The sequence below is a fragment of the Emys orbicularis genome, chromosome 8 (genome assembly GCF_028017835.1).
Source record: "Emys orbicularis isolate rEmyOrb1 chromosome 8, rEmyOrb1.hap1, whole genome shotgun sequence".
In the NCBI taxonomy this organism is placed as follows: Eukaryota; Metazoa; Chordata; order Testudines; family Emydidae; genus Emys; species Emys orbicularis.
In genome coordinates, this window is record NC_088690.1 from 58,538,520 (window position 1) to 58,565,739 (window position 27,220).

General features: G+C 47.2%; 1 protein-coding gene across 1 annotated transcript in view; it reads right to left on the minus strand.

The window, feature by feature from the left end:
* Positions 1–14,313: 14,313 nt before the first annotated feature.
* The window catches only part of LHX4 (LIM homeobox 4), a 66,657-nt gene continuing 53,750 nt past the window's right edge, over positions 14,314–27,220 (minus strand). Inside the window, exons 4-6 of the mRNA XM_065409621.1 lie at positions 17,668–17,822; positions 16,780–16,951; positions 14,314–14,708 (exon numbers count right to left, since the gene is read on the minus strand). Of these exons, the coding sequence (XP_065265693.1) occupies positions 14,314–14,708; positions 16,780–16,951; positions 17,668–17,822 (722 nt within the window). The remainder of the gene's footprint in view (positions 14,709–16,779; positions 16,952–17,667; positions 17,823–27,220) is intronic.

The window sequence follows — 27,220 nt, forward strand, 5'->3', positions numbered from 1 at the left end:
GACAAAGACTGAGCCAGTGCAATCACCAACCCAGTTCCATGGGAGAGGATTGGGTTTTTAGTGTGTGTCACTCTATATTCTAGATATAAAGTACATTAGTGCATCATAAATGATGTAAAAGGAGGAGAGACATCAGTACTGTGCCCGTATCTTGAGTGAAGTCACAAGGAATAATTTTATCATTCATGCAACTGCTTATGAACGTGAAAATATGGCAGAGTAAAAATGTTGTTACCAGTGAGTTACTTTTATCTCCAACTCCTTGTCACGTGGAAGTAGTAAAAACTATCTCTGATAGTAAAAACATGGTTTGGTCTTCCAGCGTAAATAGGTCTGAACCATGTTTTTAACTCTCCATAGGGCAGGTGCAGATGCTAGTGATCTGTAAGAACCAACAAGAATCTGTCCGAAACTAACTGGCCTTGGAGAGAGGGCTGAGGATCCATTAGGAATGGCTTCTGTTTTGGAGGGGGTTGTGGAAGAGCAGAGAATATGTATATGACTGCAGTTTAATTGCTAGTGGGGCGGGGGTGTCCCTGCTTGTGTTAACCATGTCACAGTGTTATGGTCCAAGTCTACAGTGATAGCAGTGTTCAGGGACAGTTAAAACATGGGTCAGACCTACCTACACTGCAAGACCAAACCATGTTTTTATTGTCTGAGAATTACTGCACAAAGAGGCTCCTAATGGCACTATTAGGAGCCCCTCAATCCAGTAGGATATACAGTGTGGATGGATCTTTAGAGAATCTGCACTATAATGAATAGAACCTGAACTCCTTGGACACTATCTCCTTCCCACAATGCATCCAAAGCCTGAGACCCATTGAGTCAAATGGGAATTGTCCCTAGTAAAGACTGACTAGAAACAAAAGGTTTGCGATTTGGTCCATTGACTATAGTTGCAATATGGCACCAGACCCTTGTTAAACCTATCAAGATTTGCTCTACTTTGTTGTGAGTGAGAAAATCTCTCCCTCCATAGCAGCCGTTTACTGGCCCAAACTCTGCAGTTGCAGATGAGGTTGTTTATACGCATAATAGTGTAGCACTGCACAGCTTCCAGGAGAAAAACCCAGGTTAGCCGTATGTGAAGATGATGGATGTTCCCCCTTATTTACCATGTGATTTTTCCTGATTTTCCTGACTGTAGCCAAGTAGTTCCTGAGCCTGAAGTGAATGAGAGCTGCTGAGTTCTTAGCACTTTTTAGAATCAGCCACATATAGAATCGTAGGACTGGAAGGGACCTCGAGAGGTCATCTAGTCCAGTCCCCTGCACTCATGGCAGGATTAAGTATTATCTAGACCAACCCTGACAGGTGTTTGTCTAACCTGCTCTTAAAAATCTCCAGTAATGGAGATTCCACAGTCTCCCTAGACAATTTATTCCAGTGCTTAACCACCCTGACAGGAGGTTTTTCCTATTGTCCAACCTAAACCTCCCTTGCTGCAATTTAAACCTGTTACTTCTTGCCCTATCCTCAGAGGTTAAGGAGAATACATTTCCCTCCCTCCTCCTTGTAACAATCTTTTATGTACTTGAAAACTGTTACCATGGACCCCCCTCAGTCTTCTCTTTTCCAGACTAAACAAACCCAGTATTTTCAATCTTCCCTCGTAGGTCATGTTTTGTAGCCTTTAATCATTTTTGTTGCTCTTCTCTGGACTTTCTCCAGTTTGTCCACATCTTTCCTGAAATGTGGCACCCAGAACTGGACACAATACTCCAGTTGAGGCCTAATCAGCACAGAGTAGAGCGGAAGAATTACTTCTCATGTCTTGCTTACAACACTCCTGCCCCAGAATGATGTTTGCTTTTTTTTTAAACTGTGTTACACCGTTGACTCATATTTAGCTTGTATTCACTATGACCCCAGATCCCTTTCTGCAGTACTCCTTCCTAGGCAGTCATTTCCCATTTTGTATGCGTGCAACTGATTGTTCCTTCCTAAGTGGAATACTTTGCATTTATCCTTTTTGAATTTCATCCTGTTTACTTCAGATCATTTTGAACTTTAATCCTCTCCTCCAGAGCCCTCACAATCTCTCCCCACTTGGCATCATCCACAAACTTTATAAGTGTACTCTCTATGCCATTATCTAAATCATTCATGGAGATACTAAACAGAACCGGATCCAGAACTGATCCCTGCTGGACCCCAGTTGATATGCCTTTCCAGATTGACTGTGAACCACTGATAACTACTCTCTAGGAACAATTTTCCAATCAATCAGTTATGCACTCATAGTAGCCCCATCTAGGTCGTATCTCCCAAGTTTGTTTATGAGAAGCTCATGCGGGACAGTATGTAGGTGGGAAATGTGAATTTTGCATCCTAGTTTTTGGCATTCTTTTTTTTCATAATCTTGGCCTCGATGCCTCTTTGGTGGCTTCAGTCAAGTTGTTGCTCAGCACGTGCCTGTATTACAGTAAAGATTCCCCCAACTAGTTACCCTCATGGTAGAATAGAGGGCATGGAGAGGCTGGTCCCCACCCATGCTTTAAGGTGGTCTGTACAGAGGCCCAGTAGAGGGACAATATGGTATAAATGAGCACTGTTGCTCCCAGTGCTGGGCCTGTTCTCTGAATCAGCAGCCTCATTTTGTTCGTCAGGTTCCAAGGCTCCCAGATCAGCCCTAAGGCCATCACCCAACACCTGTTGAAGTAAATGAGAGTCTTTTCATTGACTTAATGGGCTTTGGATCTGCTCAAAGTTCACAACTCAAAACTTTAAACGTGAAATTGGGTTTCTGGGCTACATTAAGTGTGGCGGGCCGTATAAGCACATGTTTGCTAATATACACAACCAGTCCATTCAAAGCAGTGAAGTAGATCCACACTTTAATAGAAACAAATATTTATTGGAGAACTTGTTCACTTTGGATAAAACAGCAGGAGGAAATCATATGTGCTATGCAAAGGTGACCCATTGTACGGTCCGCCAGGCTGAGAGGACAAGTATGATACACTTTAAAGACAACTGCACCAGGTGACTGTAGTAACATGGAAATACACATGCACGCTCTCAAATTGGGAATGTCATGATCTAGTACAGTTTAGATGTAGCCGTGTGGCACCAAAAATTAATTGGCAGTTGCTGTGCAGAGTAAGAATCAAGAGTTCATTGCTTTTGACTTTTTATGTTGTGTGTGAAAGCCAGGAAATGTCGTGAATGGTGCTCATCCAACCGAAGCAGAACAGCAGGAGCTGTGGACTCACATACACAATTATTTTTTAAATCATTGGTTCCTTTAGGGTAGAAAAGGTTGTGATTCTTATGTGTCCATTTCTGTTTGTTATGAAGTTGTTTAGCCGCCAGCTGTGTTTAACCACATGACAGCTGCGGAGCATTGGAGGGACTGTATGTCCAGGGATAAACATGTGCCATGCTGATGAGCGTTAGCAGTTGCGTACTGAAGTTCCACTAACTCCAGGGGAACGTTAAGGGTAACCACAGAACAGAAGAGGACCAACGGCAATCAGGCTTAAAGGATGAAGCTAGAGAAATATCCACAAACTATCTGGATTAGCGGATGTAAATTCTTACATAGTTGCTGTTAAAAATTAAAGTTTTCCTGTGCACCACAACTAACGGCGTTTAATTCCAGTCACTTAAGGTAGGTGTTTCGACAGAGACTGAAGCGTTCTCTCTCCCACCTGCCTCCTAGTCATTTTTGATTAAAGCTTTAGAGAATCCAGTGGTATACCCCCAACATTCCTCTTGGGAATACAATAGTGTGAAATTGGGCATTGCTAGGAGGAGTTGCCAGATCTTCTTTAACCTAGGCCTTCCACTGACTGAGCGATGGAAACTCGAAAACACTTAGCTGACTGACCAGATCTCTCTGTCTTTATGATTGTGTCTGCAAGGGGCTGTGCAAAAGTTTCTGTCCTCCTATGTGAAATGTCAGTAACACAACCCCTGCAAAGTGTGCCCACGTCGGATGGTGATGCATTGCTTATAAATGGATGTCAAAATAAGTCGGTGTGGTGGTCAGAGGTACATAATAAGTTTATCACCTGGTTCCACAATTTGTCACGACTGCAATTAATTATATAGATCTCAACTCCATATGTGTGAAATGTGTATAGTACCCTCTCTCTCGTGTGTGTGTGTACATGTATATAAGTATATTGTGCACATACGTTTGTACAATCCTGAAAGTTTGTCAGTTGCTTTTGGATCCACACGTGTGTGAGGGGGATATATAAACCCAAGCTCACTGTGGTTACACTGCTATTTATTTTGGATTGGATGCAGTGTTGTACAAAATTAAGACCCTGTCTTGTGCCACTGTGGGGCTGGTTAGAGGTTAAAGAATAGGGAGGTCACCTTCCTGTATTGCTTTAACATGCTGCAGCCACCTTGTCCTTGCCTGGGATTTATTTTTCCTTTCACATTGAAGGTTATCCCTGTTTGCATTTTAATCTTCCTCAGGGAGGTTCTCTTTGATGGACAGTTTGTATAATAAAAAGCTCTCTTAAAATACACGTGCGCATGGATGAAAAGTGGCAGCAGCATTGCCCACAGCTTTCATGCAGTACATTTGTGGAGCTTAGGCCTGGAGATGTTTATAGCACTTTAGGTCTGTTTGTGAGTTTGGAGCCCTTCCAAAAAAAAAAGAGAGCGAGACATATATTATTGTTTATAATCTGCTTTATTCTGCCAAACCTTTCCCCAGCAGCCTTGTGGATTGCTGTTTAAATCCCTCAGTGCCTTTAACTACCGATACACAAAGTGGTTAATGCGCATACAAACTAAGCTTGGCATCCACTCCAGGAAATCACTTTAATTGAGAAGCATTAAATGTTAAAATGATTAAAATATATAAAGCCACCACACCCTCGTGTAGGAAGGGCCTCGCTCCACAAGTGGTATAGTTCTAAATACTCCCGCAAGTGTGAGTAGTGTGTGGGCAGGCCCCTGAAATGGACAAAGCATTCGTTTTCCTGCGTCATTTATTTCATGCTACTGCGGCATAGTGCACAGCTCTGCTCTCTGGCTGGCGGTGAAAGGCTGCAAGCGGCTATATAGAAGTGCTAAGAGAGCCAACTGGTAGAAGTGTGGTAGGAGACAGGGCCTATTTTTATTCATCATTTCTGTTTCTTCAGGCACGGAAAGCCCTTGTCCCTCCTGTTCTGTTCTGTTTACTATAGCAGCCATGTGCTGAGGGCCTCCTGGAAAACCAATGGAATTCCGGCTTCCAAAATCCCATTCCTGGCACATCCAGTACCAGACCAGCTCTGCCCTCATTGATATCCAGTGAAATGCAACTGAGGGCAATGGGATTGCAGCAGGGTAGCTGAGAGCTGAGTTTGGCCCAGGGTGAGGCAGAAGCAACGCACAGCACTGCGGAGAGGAACCTCCCTCCATGACCGGCACTCCAGTTATGTGCCTGGGAACGTGCTGCTCAGATGCTTCTGCTTTGTAGTAATGTCCATCCTGTTACTTAATTTCCCAGAACTAAGGTGACCAGATGTCCCGTTTTTAAAGGGACAGTCCCGTTTTTTGGGACTTTTTCTTATATAGGCACCTATTACCCCCCACCCCCTGTCCCGTTTTTTCACAGTTGCTATCTGGTCACCCTACCCAGAACAAAAAGAACGAGGAGTACTTGTGGCACCTTAGAGACTAACCATTTTATTTGGGTGCCACAAGTACTTCTTTTTGCTGATACAGACTAACATGGCTACCCCTCTGAAACCTGCTACCCAGAACAGGAGATCACAGAGTGAGTGAGGGACTCAAACAGCCCCCCAAGAGCTGAGCTGTATAGAGGGAATGGATAGTGGCGGGGGGGGGGGGGGGGGAGTTTACAAATTGACAAATTTGGAAACCTTGTAAAGCCAGTCTGGCTGGGAAGACTTAGCCATGGCTACAGAAACAAGTGTCATGGTCCCTGTAAACATGGGCCTGCAAGGTGAGGGGAAAGGTAGCCAGTCAAAAGGACGCTGTTTGGACCGTATGAAATACAGTTTGTGTGTCTGTTTTCCTCCTATTCTACTTGCACTTTTATTCCCCCTCCCCCTTCACTGTGGGATACCAGCTAGTGAGGCTGGCTTAGGTGCCAGAAGAGGAAGTGTCTCTACTTACCTGTTTGCTCCCACCCTTCCCCTTCTAACACAGCAGAGGCCAATGTGGCGGCTAGTTGTTTGCTTCCCTCTCTGGGCGTCCGACCCCGCGGGTCTGTGCATAGCTTTGTGGGGTGTGTTGAACAAATCGATTTTTAAAGTGAATATTGAGGCCCCAAAAGAGACCCTTCATGACAGGACGTTTGAAGGCCTTATTGCCACAGCCTTTACTGGTTATGGTAGAGAGGTATAGGCGCCCCAGACTCGGACCCAGCCCCCTTTGTGCTAAGCACTGTACAAACACAATGGCTTGACAGTGCCCATTTATTAGTGACCTCTAGTCACCGAGGGGTGCAGAAAGGAGTATGGTATAGTACACCCACTCCCCAACGCGCTTCGCTCCCCTTAGCCTGGAATGGACTCCCGGTCCTCAGCTGTCATGCACCCCTCTCTCCTCCTTCAGCTGCGTATCTTCCAGCAATCCCTTCTCCCCAGCAGCCGTGCCTGTGCTTCCCATCCCTGTTAGCCGGAGCTTTGTTTGCAGGGGGCTAGAAAGCTGTTAGAGGTAGGGCCTCTCTTGGTCAGTGACAAAAAATGTTTAAAAATGATAAGTCATTCGAGCTTGGATTTGTGGGATCGGTTCTCATTGCACTGTGAGATCTAGTGGCTTTGAAAAGGTGCTTCAGGGGTTAGGTGCCCAGTTCCAAGGAACTCAATGGGAGTTGGGTGTCTAATTTCCTTTCCCTCATTTCAAAAATCTCAGGCTCAATTTCTCTGTGCCTCAGGTTCCCCATCGGTAATAGGGGGCAGCTAATAGACACCTACTTCACAGCAGTATGGTGAGGCTTAGGAATGTAGGAATGGCCAGATTTGGGAAAACATGTTGTCCGTCTAGTCTGTTATCCTGTCTCTAATAGTGGTCGGCACCAAAGGTACTTCAGAAGATGGTGCTCAGTTCACTAGTCTTGTGAAGCTCTTGGCGATCCTTGGATGAAAAGTGCTACAGGAAGGGTACAGTGTTACGGCTCGTCTCCAGTCCGTGGGTGGGAGAAACTTTGATTTAAACTAGCGGCACAGAAGAAAAAGCAGGAGACATCAGCTGCTAAAGAACTTTCCATATTTATTTCACAGAGCTTTTTGTTTGGACCATACACATCTCATGCCAACGCACAGGAGGCATAATACAAAGAAATGCACCAGGTTCTGTTTTGCTTTCCAAAGACACATGGCAATAAGTAAGTTTTTAATGATTTATTTTTTTTTTCCCAGGAAACAAGACTTCACTTTTGGAACTGTACAAAATTTACACTGCAATGGGTGGCTGTGGTGGACCGGGGAGGAGGGATCGTCGAGCTGTGGAAAAGAGCCTGGGGAGCCATACTACAGTAGAAACTGCATTTAAAAAAAAAATACAAGCAGCTTCCGTGCTACAGGATCCACGATGCTATGTTTGTCCTGGGTCTCTCTTCCGCGGACAGAGCAGGTGTCTTTGGGTGTGAGCCTTCGGGGGGGAAGGCCTGAGGAGCGCTGAGAGCTCATGGTCCCAGGCGAAGCTTGTTGCAGGAAGCTAGCTCATTCACCAGCGACTAGCAGAGAGGGTGGCCAATGTGGAGGTGCTGCCAGGCAGCCTGGCGGCGGGGTTGCTGAGCTCTGTTTTTCCCTCAGTCGCTGTGTCAGTGCAGTTGGAGCAACTCCTGCCGAGGTAACCAACCGGCAAATCCGAGCGAGAGGGAGAGTGTGCGGCTGAGGTGCTTTTCGTTTAGCTTTCAGCATGCCCAGAGCCCTTCGACAGCAGGCAGTAAACCACAGCCCATTTCTGCTTCACTCAATTCTTCTTCAGCCCACCGGTTCCAGCTTTTAAAGTGCAGTGTTTAAACATGAGCATCTTCCCCCCCACCCACCCACACCTGCCTCCACTGACCAGCGATGCTAGAGCAATGAGTTCTATGCTGCTCCAGGTAGAGGCTAACAGCAGGCGCGCGTTTGCCTGGTGAAGAGCAAAGAGCTGTGACAATGGGATGCCCTACATTAGAGCAGCTTACACTGGAGTGCTCTTTCTGAGGACCTGGCTCTTCAGGGGGCCACTAAGGGGGAGAGACAGATTACTGTGTGCTTAGTCAATGCAGTTTCTGGTTGAGGGGCAGGGGTCATTTATACCAGGCTTTAATCCTTCCTACAGGCCCCAGCCAAATTCCAGTGACTGGAGCCTGGAGGAAGAAGTTCTGGTGCACAGGGAGTTCTCTGGGATACTTTTGCTGGTGACCTTATGGTGTAAATTGCAGGGGCAGCTGGCTACAAGCCACTTGAGTGGCTCAGGGTGGAAGCTACACTCATCTGGCACTCTGTGGGCACACTCTACAAGGGGCCGCACTTGCCAATAGGGGGCACCTGGATCAGAGCTTTGTTGCCTAAAACAAAGACTAGAGAAGTAAGATCGGATTTCCAAAAGCACCTGAGGAGCACAGGGTCTATTGAAAGGCAGTGGGATCTGTGCTTGGCCGAATCTTGGGCCTTTTGAAAATCCATCCATAGATCTTTATGGAAAAGTCCTATAGGGTTCAATAGAACATGACACCCTTTGGCCATAGTAGGGTTTGAACCATCCTTTAGAACTTGTACGCCTGCACTAAAAGCTACAGGAGGGTTTAAAAAATATCAGCTATCAAGATGATTTAATTTTTTATTAGAGTCTACAGCATCTTAGAATCATTTCTATTGAGCCCTGGAGGAAAGAGGAGGCTTCGGAAATCCACTAACAAGAGCGCATCAGGGTATGGGTACACCACAACTAAAAGTGTGATTGACGCAAAGAGAGCTTTCATCTAGCTGTTGTGGAGAACAGTGGTAGTGAGGACATGGCAGGGCGGGCTCTGGCCTGGGGTAGCTGTCGCAGTACAAGCCCACCAGGGACCTTGGGTACATACCTGGGTTGCCAGCCCATGCCATGGTCCATGCCACTGGGTCTTTATTGCTATTGTTACCCTCACCAACTGTATGAAAACTAGCCTGGCTTATCTCCCCTCTGATGTAAGTGTAGGGCACACAAACACATTAATGTTGCACTAACCCCACCATGCCTAGGCTCAAATCTAGCCCTTCCCTAAGTACGCACAGCTCCCATTGACTTCAGGGACTGTTGTATCCCCGGCTCAATTTGACCCACAAAGAGTACCAAATTGGCATGTTATGCTCCTCTTTCTGACACACCCCTACACATAGCTTTGAGCACCATTTGAACCACTACAGAATTCAGGCCATGTTACAGCCGTATGCAATACAAGGCTACATAGGCAGGCTGAGATTTTTCAAAGCCATTTAGGGGGAGAAGACACCATGTACCATTAAGAGAGGGTGGTTAAATTCACTAGACAGAGCTGAACATCTCAGCCACGTTATTTCCTTCTACTTCTATGTTCTGGGCTGGAGCTGCTACATGCATAAAGCTTCTCAACTCCCTGTTGTACACTGGCATTGTCCACTACTTGTATACAGTTCTCTATTTGCACGTTTTATTGCTTGTAATACAGTTAAAGTAAAATCTTTCCTTTTCTGATTTTGATCTAACCTATTTGGCATAAATGGTTCTCTCTTCCCTGGAGCCATTTCTGCTCACTAGTGACATGGCTTTTTTTTTTTTTATTCACCAGCATTGTGAGTGATCCAAGCCCAGCTCTGGTTAGTCAATTGTGGTTGTGTAGCCTCCAGAGAGAGGACAGAAAATTGGTGGTTTGGGGAAGCCCCAGCTTTTGTGTTTTAGATTCATTCCTGCCAAGTTAAAAAGGTAAAACTGTAATAATGCAACCCAAGCACTCCTGTTCTGCCAGTAATAGATCATTGTCAGAACAACTCAGTTCAATGCTCCTTTTAACATGGAAGCAATGAGTTACTCAGCGAGAAAGCTGGGGGTGTCTCAGTACCCCTTCTCCCCAAAAAACTAACTGGAAAGAAATTGCAATGAATAAACATTGTATCTGCCTCATTCCTTAAGAGAGATGAGGGAACTGTTTTGAATGCGAACACGTTCCGAAAATTGACGGTGAAAATGGCACTAGCTCACTCGACAGATCTGAACATGCTTGGGCATTAGGTCCTGACTGCTTACTGGTTCATGGTGAAGAATGCTTGATTTCTGTTTAGAACGGCTGAACTGGGAGAGCGAGCTGGATTCCTAAGGCATCACCAACTCCCTTCAGCCCACAGGATCGTTGTTCTAGAAGAGGCAGGAAAAGCCCAGCTCTGTTGTGACACGCAATGGTGGGAGGTAGGTTGAATGTGCAATGCTGGCTTTTGATGCCAACTGAGCAAATCTGATGTGGAAGCCCCAGAAAGAGCGAGAGAGTCTAGTTCAGAGGTGATGCATACGTTAGGTTCCCATTCAGTTGTGTGGCCCAAGCCAGCCTCCACTGAAGTTAATAAGCATCTTTCTATTGACTTCAATGGAAACTGGGTTGGGTGCTTAGAATCCTTTAGACCTGCTTGCACACAAATTAATGCTATGTCAGGGAGTCTGAGCAGGAGGAACCCAAATGCTAAGGAGCCAGAGAAAGGTATTAGATGGGATATGTGAAAGAAGGGGATGGGGTGTTGTAACATACTCACGTATACAGCTTCCGCCAGCTGCTTTTCTAGCTCTCTAGCTCTGGCTCTCTCCTAGCCCTTTGCTGTAGTGAGTGTCCTGTCGTCATAGCTGCAGCAGGGGATGTGGGACAGGAGAGGGCCCTCAGGGAGCTGGTCACAGGGCTTTGAATCTTAGCGCAGATCTTCCCAGCCGGTGGGCTGCTGTACCCTATGCACCAGGCAACAGTCCCGCAAGGGACCATACACCAGCTGGGATAAGCAGAGTGCAGAATGCTCCAGCCATGCACCTGAAATGCCCCCCCTGCCCCAGAGCCAGGAATGTCAGCTCTGTATCAGCTAAAAACCCCTCTATGCCAGGGAATTCAAAGCCAGGCAGATCCAGTTGCTCTGGCAGCACAAAGGAATCTGGCTCTGGATAGGGCCCCTCTTGCTGCCATTTTTAGCATAATTTTCCTGTCTCTAAGGCCCTTGGGAACACAAACACTGTGTTTGGCTAAAGATATTTGATCCAAAGGCGAGTCCGGCTCCCCCTTGGCCGTTAGACATGGTTTGGCTAGGCCACCTTTTGGCTCCACCCAAGAGGATTGATTTGAGACCTGAGGCTATGCTGCGAGTGGACCGAAAGCTGACCCCACGATGGACCAGGTGACTTGGCATTGCTGCTGCCGGGCAAGCACAACAACGCAAGCCTCCCTTTGCGAGCGCCACAGGTGACATACCACAGGCGCAACCCCCGGCAGCAAACAGGAGCCGTGCAACCAGAAGAGTTCGTCCACTTTCCAAATCAGCCAGTAGGAGCGCTCCGAGTCAGGCTGGGAAATCCCTGTCAGGGCTCTCCTGCCACCAGGCGCTGCATTTGCAAGGTGCACAGCAGGTGTGTGAGTGAAACTGCAGGGCATGCTTCAAAGCTCAGGTGACAGGGGCCACTTGGAAGGGGTGCTCAGTGTGAGGCAGATCATCTGTGAGATCCAGCAGAGCTGGTGAGGGAAGATCCAGCTGGCCCCTGGAGCCTCCAAGCATTATTATTAACCGTTCATAGGTGCTAGGTGCTGTACAGATGGAGAGAAAGACACAGCCCCTGCCCTGAAGAGCTTACAATCTAATACCAAACCATGCTGTGCCAATAAAGACCTTTCCTCTTGACCTACGTCAGTCTCTCCAATGATTCCAGCCTACCCGGCCGGCCCCAGACAGGATGCTTGAGGAGGAATGGGGACAAAATCATCTTCATCCACAATAAAAGCTCCGAGTGGGGAGAGATCCCAGGAGAGGAAGCGTCACTGAGCAGCTTTGACCCTGTCGTGGTGCACGTGTGTGTTCGGGATTGGGCTACTCAGCCTCAGCTCACCTATTGGAAAGAGGATGGGTCCTTCCAGCTGCTCTAACGCCGCAGGCTGGGGGGAAGAGGGGCCCTGTGGCTTCTGCGGATGCATGTGTTTTTGCAAGAACCTACCAGAGTGTGTGAAGATTTCCAGATGAGCCTGGAGCTAAGTGTGCAGCCCCTCTCAGGTTAGCTTCTCCCTTGCAGCGTCTCCTATTTGACATGCAGCATCTCCATCCTCTAGCAAAGAGCACTGTAACACCCACAGAGCCAGCTGCATGTAGAACATCCGTGCACTCTCCCGCAGCACTGAGACAAACGCAGCTTGGGGGTCACTTCCTGGTGACATGAACCCGAGGGATAAAACCCCTGTGGTGCCGTGGGCAGAACCAGTTCCACCCTTCAGCTGAGCTGAAGGCTTCTGAACAAAACAGTCGGGGTGGAGCTATTGGCTATAAATTAATGGAGCAGTCCCATTCCCCAGGAAGCAGGATAATAATCTCATGGGACTAGGCACCCATCTTCTCTTGCACTAAAATAAACAGTTCTACTGTGTTTATGTCTCTACCACAGACATCTTGGCAGCGTGGAGTCACATTGAAACCCAGTAGCTAAAAATAACCCTTGAAAACAGAAGATGGCTTTGCTGTCTCTTTTTCACAGCAGGCTTATCCAAAGGAATCACGCACTAGGTGGCTTGGTTGGTTTGAGAGCCATCTTCATCCTCACCACCATTTGGCTTTATTGATTGTCTTTCCATTACACTTTCTCACTATTTGACTTGCTGTCTGGTCAGCGGGCGGCCGAGGGGCTTTATCTGTGAGGGAGCACATGGCCTTGTACTAAAAGCAAGAAAGTATCAGTTTATGCACCAGCTGGGTGGAAAATGACCATTGGGGATGTCTTGAATTATCTCCCATGGACGAATTCCAGCCGACCTTACTCAAGGGCCTAAGAATGAAATCACTTAGGGATTGTCTGCACTGGGAAAACGTATTGTGTTATAATATGTTAGCTCCGATAGTGCAGCAGTGTGGTGTGGTACCAGACTGGGCACCAGGCTGGGAGTCAGGAGACCTGCATTCTAATCCTGGCTCTGCTATTAAATTAGCCTTGTGGCCTGGGGCACATCCTGTCACCTCTCTGTTTCCCCTCCCACACATGATCTGTCTTGCCTAGTTAGACTGAGAGCTCGCTGGGACAGGGACTGTCTGTACAGTACCTGGCACAATGGGACCTCTGGGCTCTACTGTAATATAAACATTAATGATGTAAAACATGTTAGCACTCAATGTGGACAAGGACTGTTGGGGTTAGAGTCATATCAGCTGATAAAGATCATTTCCAGAGTGTGGTTAGTCATGACCACTGACATGATTTTGAACACTGCAGTTATTGTGGGGTTAACACGTTCTTACACAAGGTATTGTCCAGTGTAGAATCTCACCCTTATGCAGAGGGGCCAGTACAAAGTCTTTGCACCATTTAGCCTTATACAGAGGGCTTAAGTGGCACATAGCCCTTGTGCTGGCCCGCTGCACATGGGTAACTTTCACCCATGGTATCTGTCTAGTGCTTTGACCCAATGCTTGCAGTAGGACTGCTCCTTGGCCTGATATCCATTCAACCACATTCCTGAACTTTTTTATCCAAACAGCCAATGTTATTATTCAGTGGAGAAGGGAGGAAAATCACATTTTTATACTGAAAAAATCTTGATAACTTTTCTCCCCCAGGGTTGTTATTATTTACTCTGCCCTTTTGGGTCAGACCCCTGCCCTTGGTAAAGGTATAGTGCTTGGTAAGTGTGGCCTGGCTTTGGAAACGCTGCATTTCCATATCTACGGGGAAGGTCAGTTCAACTGCCCATGCACAGTCAATTCCTGATAAGAACAAGGGTTTTGGAGGCATTTATAATTCGTTCAACTCCAAGTAAGAGAGCACCAACTGACCTGGAGTTCATAATAGCCAAGATCTGCTGAGCCAGCCAACCTGTGCTTCAAAAGCACTCAACAGCAAAGAGTCTTTGACCTGGAGAAAATCAATGAGTTTGTGTTTTACGATGAGCCTGAAAACCTACAATCAGATACTTTATGCCGGTGTGCTGTGTTCAGAAGGGTGTCTCCTGCCCTCCCACTCCCCAAGTGAAAAGGAAAAAACCACCACGCTATCATTTCACAACCCTCCAGGAGCCAGTGGTGGATTCCCATTGAAAATAATGGAAATTTTCCGGTGCACTATGTCTGGGATTCTTGAAGGTCGCTTGTTGTCTCTTTTGCTAGTTTGAGCACACTTGTAGGCCAAAAGAATGAGTGGGACGGGGTGGGAAGCAGGAGATGCTTAAAAAGGAGGATGATCCATTTCATCAAGCCAAGAAGCAGGACTTGTTGGAAAGTCTGGATAGCCTACACTGCTTCCTGTAGAAATATCAGAGGTTGGTCCCCCAGCCATTGCTCTGAGTGTCTGGCTCACCCCCTGCCCTCCATGTGCTATAATTCCCAAATTAGTGTCCATTGTGTAATCCAGACCATTGAGCAATGGAGTATGGGCAGGAAGGGACGATATGGAAGATGGAGACTGAGGAATTCCATAGGGGCTTCCATCCCTCAAGTCCTGGTAAGATTGTCCTGTCCCATCCATGGAGAAGCTTCCGTTCATTAACTGTCCACTAGCAACATCCCCAACATTGCTGTAAATTCTATTGGTGTGGCCAAGCTCAGAGAGGATCTGATCTTCTGTGAATGAAAGAAGGAAGATTGATTTATGAGTGTAAAACATTCTGTGGTCAGTCAGGGCCAAACGCATTTCTTGAGTAACTTCACTGGAGTCAGTGGGGTTACACCGGGAATGAGCTGGGCCAACAGAGCACATACTCAAAGGAAACTGTCCCTCACTGAAGGCCAGTTGTATGGCATCCTGAGCTAGATTCTCACTTGACACGAGCTGGGGAAGCTCTGTTGCAATAGAGCGATGCCAATTTACACCAGCTGCCAATGTGCTCTCCCTGCTCTACTTAGTACTTAGCCAGAGTAAATAGTGCAACTAATTAAGAATACATTCTGAATGGTATCACAGCTTATTTCTACCCTTTTGCTAACCCCCCACACCTCCCTCTGTTCTAGTAGTGCCTTTTGTACAGCTGAACACGAGACAGGATTACTGTAAATCTTTTATTCTTCAGTCATATGAAAGCTGGTGGCACATAACGGCCTCTTTTTGGGAAGGTCTCTTGATTCTCGCCAGATGCATTCGCCCTCATAAAGGGCATTGTAAACTAATTATGGACCAGGCTTGATACACAGGCACTACAGACCAGTTTGGGAGCCATAGCTGGCTCTCATTAGACTATAAATAACCAAATAATTTCCGGTGGCTTGTATATTTGCTGCGATGATTCAAAGGGACCATTTTAAAGTTAAACTATTGTAAAATGATTGCTTTAAAGTTATTTTTTCAACTAGGTTCCATTAAAATGCTGGGGTTTGCCTGATCAGAAATACAGGGGGCAGCAGGGAATAGGTTTCTGGCCAGACCTATACAGTATTTGTGATTAGGGTGACCAGATAGCAAATGTAAAAAATCGGGATGGGGGTGGGGGGTAATAGGAGCCTATATAAGAAAAAGCCCCAAATATCGGGACTGTCCCTATAAAATCGGGACATCTGGTCACCCTGTTCATGATTCTTTTCACTATATGTGACCCAGCCGATCACAGTATAACAATGGCCTAAAAAACAGTCCACAGTGATCGTTGTATTTACACTGCAAACTCCTACTTGAGTGTTCAGACCTGGGTGGGGAACTCCCTGAAGAAAGGCCAGTGACACAGGAGGTGCCTGTGCCCAGCCCTCAGAGCCTGCCTCCTTAGCTGGAGCTGCAGACTTATGGTTTCAGCTCTAGAGTTCCCCGGTTCATTTTCCAGTGCACCAGCCAAGGTGGGGGCTGTTACACCATCCTTTTCCAAGTCTCCCTGTACAGTCTCTGGGGAACCCCCCTCCATCAGCTGTCAGGCTGCTGCAGTGAGTCTTGACAACAGCTGAAATCCAGCTGTCATGGAAGAGGGTCCAAGTCCACTGAGCTGTGCCAGCCTGCAGGTGGCTGCTGATGTGGGTCCGAGGGGGAGTTTATTAACGTATTGAGGCAGGTGAGTTTCCAGCAGGGACTAGCCATTCATGCAGATACGAATCGCATTGCCAGGGATGTTAGCTCAGATACACTTTTCATGGGCTATCAGTCCTCAGGCTTCAGGGGAGGGACTGATCATGAGCAGAGATGAGGAAAATATTTCCCTTCATAATATCCTATTACACAGTGAGGTGCATCCTAAGTTCATTCCACCTTGCCCTGATGCATCCCCTCACTAGAGGGACCATTGCTCTAGGCCAGCACGGCAGTTCTTTTTTGGGGAAGTTCCCCTGGGAGCTGCAGACCCTTTGCTGGGGCTCAGAAGGGACACCCCCTTAGTAAGTGCGTGTCAGTTCCTAGCTCCATTGCTAGAGGGGTTTCTGGCCGTGCAGGATACAGGCCAATAATTAATCATTTTCCTCTAGTGCAGAAAGCCCCAAGGAGCCACCAGCCATGAGATTAACTCGTATGTCTTCAGATGGGACATCGGTTTCAAGGATCATTCCCGTTTCTGGTGCAAGAGAAATCCAGGCATTCTTCTCAATGTGGGATGCTGAGCTGTGCCTAAGCGCAGGAAATCATCCCACTCTGCAGGAACCCCCTGGGGCCCAACCTTTGCAACCCATCTCTTCCCACCTTCACCACCCCCCACCCTCCACCCGGCCTTCCTGCCCCGCTCACCTCGGAAGCTCAGCTCACTGTCACTAACCCCACAGTCCTCCGCAGAGCTCTCCTTCTCGTGTTTGCTGCCCCCGCGGGTCCTCTTCACGCTCTTGTAGAACTGGCCCCAGCGGTGCCGCCCAGCATCCTTCTTCAGCCGTTTTTCTTTGGCCCGCCTGTTTTGAAACCAGACCTGGAGAGACAGAGTCCCAGAAGGCACTGAAAGGAGCACGCGCAGGGAGAAAAAGATTGGCCTGGACAGAAAAATTCAGGGCTGGCTCCGAACCTCCCTGAAGTTCAAGATGGTTCAGACCCAGGAGCCCAGTTTCCCTGCAGCTTAGGGTGCCAAGGCTGGTGGATTCAGAGCTAAACTTTGCCCTAGTCTGAGGGGTTCCAGGTTGGATACAGCATGTAGAAATGGGCCCGAGCCACAACGCCCAGATCCAGTTCTGCATCCAAACTTCCCCAAGGCTCAGACCCAGTATTCAGCATTTCAGGCCCATAGAGTGGGTCAGTTGCCTCCCGCCCAATGGCAGATCTCCTTGGGATATGCATCCAAACATGCAGTACCCGTTTTTTGCTGGCATTGCAAACTCACATCTAATTCACTGCTTACTGCTAATAACCAGGGAGATTTAACTCATTGGTTCGGATCCTGTGCTATGATCAAGGTGGTGGACAGATGCATCCCCTGGAGCCCTGGGGCAGTGCACATGCTCAGCAGTCCAGCCACGGGCTGTCAGTCACAGGACGGGGGCCTTACTGCTTATCCAGCTTTCTGGCCTGGCTTCCTTCCATGCTACCTTGGAATTCAGTGCGGGGGTTGTGCACTGTCAGGGGAATGTGATGTGCACAGCTTGGTCGGGACAAGGAGGGAATGGAAAAATACTTCAACTGCAGCGGTCTCACCTGCACCACCCTCATGTCCAGCCCTGTCTCCGAGGACAGCTGCTCCCGCACGTGCCTGGCGGGTTTGGGGGAGTTTTTATAGGCATTTTTTAACGTTTCCAACTGTTTGGCTGTGATGGTGGTTCGTGGCCTCTTGGCTCCAGCTTCTGAATCATCTGGAATAGAACAATTTCTTACCAGTATGGAACGGATAGCACAAAATAGAAGCTGGCCAATGACCAGCACAGAAGGAAAGTCAAAATCTAAAGCAAGATGCAGTTGATTTTAATTAGCCTTAGCTGCGGCCAGGAGGGGTGGGGGTGGTAGATAGGGGGCTTGCAAAATTCAGCCCTCATTTTTCAGTGACTTTGTCTTGATAAAACGTGGCCTTCCAGGTCTCCAAGGACACAGTGTGACGATGCTCCTCTTTCAACACGGAAAGCCTATCTAAGGTCCTTATCTGGTCCCTGTGACCCTAGTATCTGAGCGCCATGCACTCTGTAATGTATTTACCCTCACCGCACCCCTGGGAAGCAGGGCAGTGCTATTATTCCCATTGTACAGAGTGGGAACTGAGGCACAGATCCTCATAGGTATTTAGGTGCCTCACTCCCATTGATTTCCCTGAGGGTGAGGCACCTAAATACCTTTGAGGATCTGGGCCTAAGTGACTTGCCCACACATGAAGTTTGTAGCAGAGCAGGGAGCTGAACATGGGGCTGCTGAGTCCCCGTCTTGCATCCTAACCACCAGACCATCCTTCCTCTCATAAGGATGGACCTGAGAACATTTTAATCCCTTTCCTTCCAATATAACAACTCATTTTAAAAGTTCCGTAGTCTACCAGCCAGATTTTAAAAAGGGGTCTCATTTATGAGTTAGGGCAACCCCTCAGCTGGAAAAAGTTCATTGCTCCCACACGTTAGGCACATATCTGGTGGTCATCGCCAGTGTGGACATAGATGGTGGAAGTGGTGCAGTTTTTCTATATCACATAATGTTTAAACGTTATTGGGCAACCAAACCAAAAAAAATCATAAAATCACAAAAAGGGCCATAACTTGAAGAAAGTCTAATTTTGACCAAAATTGGCAGAAAGCTTTTAAATACAACTGATCGTGCAACTATGTCCTCAAACTAGTACTGTTTTGGAAATTTTGGGAAATATTTTGTCCCATGTGATATATTTTATGCATTTTCCTGTACTTTTTTGCCTTCAATTAAAGCAAAAGTCTGTGGTCGCACAACAGTATAAGCTTTTCTGTACCATGTAATACATCTAAATATTTGTCATTATTTGTAGAAAAGTTTTTCTGTCTGCTATTTTATGAATATTGGCTACTGTCCAATGACTCCTCCACTGACAACTGATGTTAACACAGTGCACACCAGGATGAAATGTTTTCAGGATATGTTCCACTCTCTGGGCCAAGACTGGACCTGTGTCGTGTATGATGAAGCAATCTACTGCAAAGCACTGTTAATTAAATGGAGGAATCAAAACAGATTTGACGATGACCACCTTGAGAAGGGAGGCATGCATCATGTAGCAAATGTCATGTGTGATACAGGCAGTGTGATGCAGGAGAGTGGGTTTGAAGACATCCTTGTGGAAGCCAGCATCTGTGGTGCTTCAGCCATGCTCTAAGAGGGAAAGCATATATCCATGGCATTAGAATCCACAAACTTATGAATGAGGCGATGACTCACTTGAAGTGGGTGGCACTTGGCGATTCCGTGCACAATGATGATTCTTCCAGAAGATGAGAAATGACACATCTTGGAGAAGGCTCGAACATGTATTGAAGCATTTGAAGATGTGGAGCAGGCTCACAGAGAAAACAGATTGGAAGCACAGAATGCTCTGGCAGACTTGATGAACAGCACCCAAGCATTGCACCGGCTCATGGATACTTCCGATACCCAAGGAAAAAACTGTTCAGATACATTTCCATCCTGGAAAAACTACATTGCTCCTAATCACTGATGGATTACGTAGCAGCAAAGAGAGGCAACAAGTCCATGGAGCTTGAGACATTTGCAGAGATGATCCCACTATGACAGTGTGGTCATATGAATTATGCCAGATGGGTTGTGTAAATGTAGCAGAAGCCAGATCTCTGGAGGAGAAGCCAGATATAGATTGTGCCCAAGCTGATAGGAAGCAGTGTACCAGATTGCCAGACTCTTCAGTGGGGTACTTACACTGTGACATGGCCATTGAGCAATCTCTGAACAAGGACTGTAGGAATCATCAGCATCTTTGCACAAAAGATACGGCTCTGACCAAGGATTACCTGACTGCACATTTTAAGGCAGCTGTAACAGCTGTGACAAAACAAAGGTGTGGAATTCAGCCTTGGATCTCCACAAAGAAGCTACCACAAAGCACATGGCTGCAGATGAAATTGCTGTCCAAGGTATTATGTTTTGTGACCTAAAGAATGACAAATCCGTTTAGCACTGAACCTGGAACAAGCCCACACAACAGTCACTTGTGAACATTGCAATGTCTGCTGTGGCTCCATCTGAAAGTGCAGGTTTGTGCATGATAAGAGAGACTGGCACGCGATAAATGAAGCCGTTCGTAACCAGGAGGCTGCAAAGGGGCGAGGGAGACCTCTTTGAGCCCATAGAAAGGCATAATCTCAAATCATTTGGTAGTCTCAACAAAACAATCAAACAAAAGAAGGAACAGTCAGCACAAGCGATAACTATTGATCGTCAGATATTCAGCAAGCTGACAGTTTTTTTGCCCAGTCCAGAGATGTTGATATCCAGGGTTTGATGACACGTGAGCTGGCACCTGTCCCACTTTCCCTCTTCAACTTGGGTGGATCTCTAAGAAAGGCCCAAAAGAGCAACACACTGTCTTGGCTGGAGAAAAATCTGTCAATGGTTGAGCTACCAGCATCTGATGAGCGAACGTCAGCTATTCTTGAACTCGGGATGCTTCTGCTGATGGTGTGCAATGATACTGCCAAGTGCAAAACTACTGGGGAGCTGTCTGATCAGCTGCTGCACACTATCCTCAGACTGCAATGTCAATACACTGCTATTGTGGGTGACAATTATGCAAATGAAGAATCAATCAAAGCTGGTGAGAGAGCCCGCAGGGGGAATATCCAAATGCAAGACGTTCGGAGCCCCCACTGTGTTCACACCATTACCAAAGTAACGCTTGCAGATGATATCAAATGCAAGGAATAAATCTAACATTGCACGTTTTCTCCTCAGTGACTGGCTTGTGAAGTGTGGACAGAGATTGTCACCTGGTCGCGACATGTACTTTGCTGGTGGGTTTCACCACATCGCACGTGCAGTGAAAGCAGTGCCTGGCAACCATTCTGCAATACCAGAACTCGAGGAAGCAGATTCACACATGTTCTTGCACGTTGCTCATGCAAAGCAAACACTCGGAGCAAATGGGGTGCTGATGTGGTGCTTGGACTCAGATGTTTCATCCATGTACCCAAAATATTGCTCTATTCTTGGCAGAGATTAATTCTTTTTCAAAACTGGGGTCAGACAAAAGATGAGGTTCATTCCCATGAATGGAGTGGCTGGAGCTAGGAGTGGACGTGTCTCAGATGCTGCCAAACATTCATGCTGTCACTGGTTGTGATGACTCTACTTCAGCTTTCAGTGGCATGGGGGACAAGAGATGGCTGAAGGCAGCAGCACCCAGAGCACTGTGTGGTGAAGGAGTTTAGAGCTCTTCTCCCCCTCCGTCATCCCCTCCCCAGGCCGCAGGACCATGGGGGAAGGGATGCTCCACAATATGTGTCTCACACCCCCAACCCCCAATTTCGGGCTTCTGTGTCTATGGCATGCACTGAGACTGCTTGTTCTCAATTTCCCACCCTGCTCTTGGGTGCGAGGCTGTGGTCTACTGATGGTGTCTATTCTACATTCCCCACCCTGATCTCAGTGCTTGTGGCATTCACAAAGCCGGCCCATTCTCAGCTCTCTTGGTCTTGGTGATGTGTCTGTGGTATGAACCAAGCATGCCCATTCTCACAACCCTTCTCATCCAGTCTCAGGGCTGCATGCCTGTGGCATGCCCATTCTCAGCTCCCTTACAGTCACAGTGCTGTTTCCTGTAATATGGTATATTACATATACCTGGCAAGCAATATAAAAGGCAAGAGGAGGTTCTTTAAATACATTAGGAGCAAGAGAAAGATTATTAACATTAATGATAACCAGATACTCAAAACAATATTGACAACTGGGGGAAGGAATGCAAGCCACAATAGGGAAAGAGTAGGTTAAAGAATTTTTAGGTAAGTTAGATGTGTTCAAGTCAGCAGGGCTTGATGAAATTCATCTTAGCGTTCTTAAGGAACTAACTGAAGCAATCTGGGAGCCATTAGCAATTATCTTTGAAAATTCTTGGAGGATGGGAGAGGTCCCAGAAAACTAGAGAAGGGCAAACATAGTGCCTGTGATGGGTTGAATCACAGAAACTCCCTTGGGGCTGCCAACTGATGTGCCAAGACTACTTCTGCCCCTGCTTTCCTGCCCTGGCAGCTTAGGACTTCAGTGCCCTGCCTGGTTTGAGCCAGACCCAGGGTCTGAACCACGTCCCCTAACAGCTGTAGGCTTAACTGAAAGCAACTTACAGAAGTGTTCCTGTCTTAACACTCAGATGTCCAAACCCCAAATAAATCCATTTTACCCTGTATAAAGCTTATACAAGGTAAAATCATAAACTGTTCGTCCTCTATAACACTGATAGAGAGATATCCACAGCTGTTTGCCGCCCCAGCTATTAATACATACTCGGAGTTAATTAATAAGTAAAAAGTGATTTTATTAAATACAGAAAGTAGGATTTAAGTGCTTCCAAGTAGTGACAGACAGAACAAAGTGAATTACCAAGTAAAATAAAATAGAACACGCAAGTCTATGTCTAAGAAACTGAATACAAATAAAACCTCACCAGTTCCAGCAAACTTCCTTTTACAGACTAGTCTCCTGCTAGTCTGGGTCCAGCAATCACTCACATCCCCTGTAGTTACTGTCCTTTGTTCCAGTTTCTTTCCAGTATCCTTGGGGGTGGAGAGGCTATCTCTTTAGCCAGCTGAAGACAAAATGGAGGGGTCTCCCACCGGCTTAAATAGACTTTCTCTTGAGGGTGGAGACCCCCTCCTCTCTCCTATGCAAAGTCCAGCTTTAAGATGGAGTTTTGGCGTCACATAGACAAGCCACATGTCTATGCATGACTCAGTTTTTACCAGCCAAGCCACATTCCTGGGAAGGCTCAGATGTGGATTGGCATCTTCAAGTTCATTGTTGGCTTAAGTGGTTTTTGACTGGGCACTTAATTTGCACTTTTCTTAAAAAGCTGACCAAATGCTCTACTAGGCTAGTTAAAATCAAGCAAGTATACAGCCAATGCTCCTAACTTCAAATACAAAAATGATACATGCATACAAATAGGATTAATAGATTCAGTAGATCATAACCTTTACAGAGATATGTTACATGGCACATGTAGCACAAAACATTTTAGTTAGGTCATATATACATTCATAAGCATATTCCATAAAGCCTTATGGGGGGAACTGTCACAGTGCCTATCTTTAAAAAGGAGAACAAGGAGGACCTGGGGACTTATAGATCTGTCTGCATAACTTCAATATCTGGAAAGATACTGGAGCAAATTATTAAACAATCAGTTTGTAAGAACCTGGAGGATAATAGGGTTGTAAGTAATAGTCAGCATGGATTTGTCAAGAACAAATCAGGCCAAAACAACTTAATTTTCTTCTTTGACAGGGTTACTGATGTAATGGAGAGGGGGGAGCAATAGATGAGATATACCTTGATTTTAGAAAGGCTTTAGACACAGTCTCACATGACATTCTCATAAGCAAACTAGGGCAATGCGGTGTTAATAAATTTACTATAAGATAGGTGCACAACTGGTTGAAAGACCGTACTCAAAGAGTAGTTATCAATGGTTTGCTGTCAAGTTGGGAGGGCGTATCAAGTGGAGGTACACAGGGGTCAGTCCTTGGTCGGATACTATTCGATATTTTCATTAATGACTTGGATAACAGCGTGGAGAGTATGCTTATAAAATTTACAGATGACACCAAGCTGGGAGGGTTTGCAGGCACTTTGGAGGACAGGTTTAAAATTCAAAATGACCTTGACAAGTTGGAGAATTGGTCTGAATTCAACAAGATGAAATTCAATAAAGACAAATGCAAAGTACTTCACTTAGGAAGGAAAAATCAAATGCACAACTACAAAGTGGGGAATAACTGGCTAGGTGCTAGTACTGCTGAAAAGGATCTGGGGGCTAGAGTGGATTACAAACTGAATATGAATCATCAATGTGATGCAGCTGCAAAAAAGGCTAATATGATTCTGGGGTGTATTAAGAGGAGTGTCATATGTAAGAAGAGGAGGTAGTTGTCCTGCTGTACTTGGCACAGGTGAGGCCCCAGCTGGGTACCATAATTTAGGAAGGATGTGGACAAACTGGAAAAAGTCCAGGGGAGAGCAACAAAAATGATAAAATATTTAGAAAACCTGACCTATGAGGAAAGGTTAAAAAATCTGGGCATGTTTAAAGAAGACTGGGTGGGAACCTGATAACAGTCTTCCAATATGTTAAGGGGTGTTATACAGAGGACAGTGATCATTTGTTCTCCATGTCCACTGAAGGTAGGACAAGAAGGGGCTTAATCTTCATTGAAGCTTTTAAAAACAAGGTGGACAAACACCCGTCAGGGATGGTCTAGCCTTACTTGGTCTTGCTTCAGCACTGGGGGGGGGCTGGACTTGATGACTTCCAGAGGTTCCTTCCATCCCTACATTTCAGTGAGGGTGTCTTAGTCTTGCTTTGGCCCATTTCTATGCTCACCTCCCCTGTCTGTCAGCACAGTGACCCAGTGCCACAAACAGCCTTAGGTGTAGCAATACTCAGCATTGCCACTCCTAACTTTTAGACGCCTGGAAAAAATCACAATGGACGTCCCAAAGCCTGAGTTAGACTCCTCGGCTCCCTCGCCAATGAGTGGAGGGAGAGAGCGGCACCTAAGAAGGGGAGCCACAAAAGCCGGCATGCTAGGCAGGGAGCAGCCTAAGCTAGCCCCTGGGAGATGCTGAGCAGAGGGGTTTGCTAAGCCCTGCCCCTTTCAGGGAGGTCAGGGCCTAGCTCTGCTTGAGCGCCACCTCCAGGAACCCCTCATAGAATCACAGAATATTAGGGTTGGAAGAGACCTCAGGAGGTCATCTAGTCCAATCACTTGCTCAAAGCAGGACCAACCCCAACTAAATCATCCCAGCCAGGGCTTTGTCAAGCTGGGCCTTAAAAACCTCTAAGGATGGAGATTCCACCACCTCCCTAGGTAACCCATTCCAGTGCTTCACCACCCTCCTAGTGAAATAGTGTTTCCTAATATCCAACCTAGACTTTCCCCACTGCAATTTGAGACCACTGCTTCTTGTTTTGTCCTCTGCCACCACTGAGAACAGCCTAGCTCCATCCTCTTTGGATCCCCCCTTCAGGTAGTTGAAGGCTGCTATCAAATCCCCCCTCACTCTTCTCTTCTGCAGACTAAATAACCCCAGTTTCCTCAGCCTCTCCTCGTAAATCATGTGCCCCAGCCCCCTAATAATTTTTGTTGCCCTCCGCTGGACTCTCTCTAATTTGCCCCCATCCCTTCTGTAGTGGGGGGCCCAAAACTGGACACAATACTCCAGGTGTGGCCCCCCAGTGCCGAATAGAGGGGAATAATCACGTCCCTCAATCTGCTGGCAATGCTCCTGCTAATACAGCCCAATATGCCATTGGCCTTCTTGGCAACAAGGGCACACTGCTGACTCATATCCAGCTTCTCGTCCACTGTAATCCCCAGGTCCTTTTGTGCTAAACTGCTCCTTAGCCAGTCAGTCCCCAGCCTGTAGCGGTGCATGGGATTCTTCTGTTCTAAGTGCAGGACTCTGCACTTCTCCTTGTTGAACCTCATCAGATTTCTTTTGGCCCAATCCTCTAATTTGTCTAGGTCACTCTCGACCCTGTCCCTACCCTCCAGCATATCTACCACTCCCCCCAGCTTAGTGTCATCTGCAAACTTGCTGAGGGTGCAATCTATCCCATCGTCCAGATCATTAATAAAGATGTTGAACAAAACCGGCCCCAGGACCGACCCCTGAGGCACTCCGCTTGATACTGGCTGCCAACTAGACATGGAGCCATTGATCACTAGGCAATCAGGTTGGTGAGGCTCTCACCTGCCTCAGGTGACTTGGGTAACTAAGTTGTTTCCTGTGAGATTCTTAGGTACCTGCCTAACACCCAAACAGCTGAGAGGGCTGGGGGCAGGAGGCAGAGCTTAGGACATTCACCTGTCTTGTGGGGGACCCTGGTTCAATTTCCCTCACTGCCCAATGAGGAGAAGGGCGTCTTCCACCTCTCAGCTGTGTGCTATGGGAATATACTGATTGGGGGGAGGGTGGGTGTCCCCTCAGTCTTGCTTGTTGAAGATGTTCTACTTTAATTAACTATCATTTGGACATAGGTGCCAAGTCCAGGGGTGCTGTGGGGCTGGAGCACCCATGGGAAAAAAATAGTGAGTGCTCAGCCCCCTCTGTCAGCCCTGTGGGTCTGCGCCTCCTCCCTCTTCCCCAGCACCTCCCGCCCACTGCAGATCAGCTGTTCAGCGGCGTGCAGGAGGCGAAGGGGAGGAGCAGGAGCAGGAAGAGGCAGGATGGGGGCTTGGGGAAAGGGGGGGAGTGGGGCGGAGCCGGGGTCGAGCACCCCCTGGGAGCTAAGTAAGTTGGTGCCTGTGCATTTAGGCCAACAAAAGAGTGAGACTCACTCTATAGTCTAGTGATTAGGCTACTCAGCTGGGCTGTGGGTGAACCTGGGCCAAATCCCCTCTCTGCTTGTTAGGAAGAAGTTTGACCAGGCATCTTCTCCCTCCAGGTAACTGCCCTAAGACGTAGGGGATGCCTGGTCAAACGCCTTTGCAGAGGAGGGATTTGCCCTGGGGTCGCCCACAGCCTGGGTACTCCTGCGGAGAAAAGAGTGATTTGCATGTTTGCTGTGCCCCCATTTAAAAGTGGAGCAGCTGCTCAGACTAGCCCTGTGACATGGGCACTTACGCTGCTCACGTGGAGATTTCCCACATCCAAGGTGAGGCCCCTCACCACCAGAGAGGGCTTCTTAGTCTTGCTTTGGCCCAATTAATATGCAATTAAAGCAGACCAGCTGCAACAGAAAAGACATCAGAGTACCCCACAGTCCAGTAGTTAGGCCAGTCACGTCCCAGGTAGGAGCTCATTCTGCAAAGCCCAACTCATCAAGGGCCTTGAACCACAATCTCCCACAGCGTGGGATGATCCCCCAAACCATGGCACTATAGAAGGTTCAGGCTGCCTGTGCCCCAGTTCTTAGTTCAGTCAAGTGAACAGCTTCAACAAGAGCTGAAAAGCAGCCCCTGCGTGAACAGCCTCTGCTCCAGTGATCGGGGCACTCGCTTGAGCGCTGGCAGATCCCATGTCAAATCCCTTGTCAGCAGGCAGAGGGTGGGGGGATTGAACCAGAGTCAGT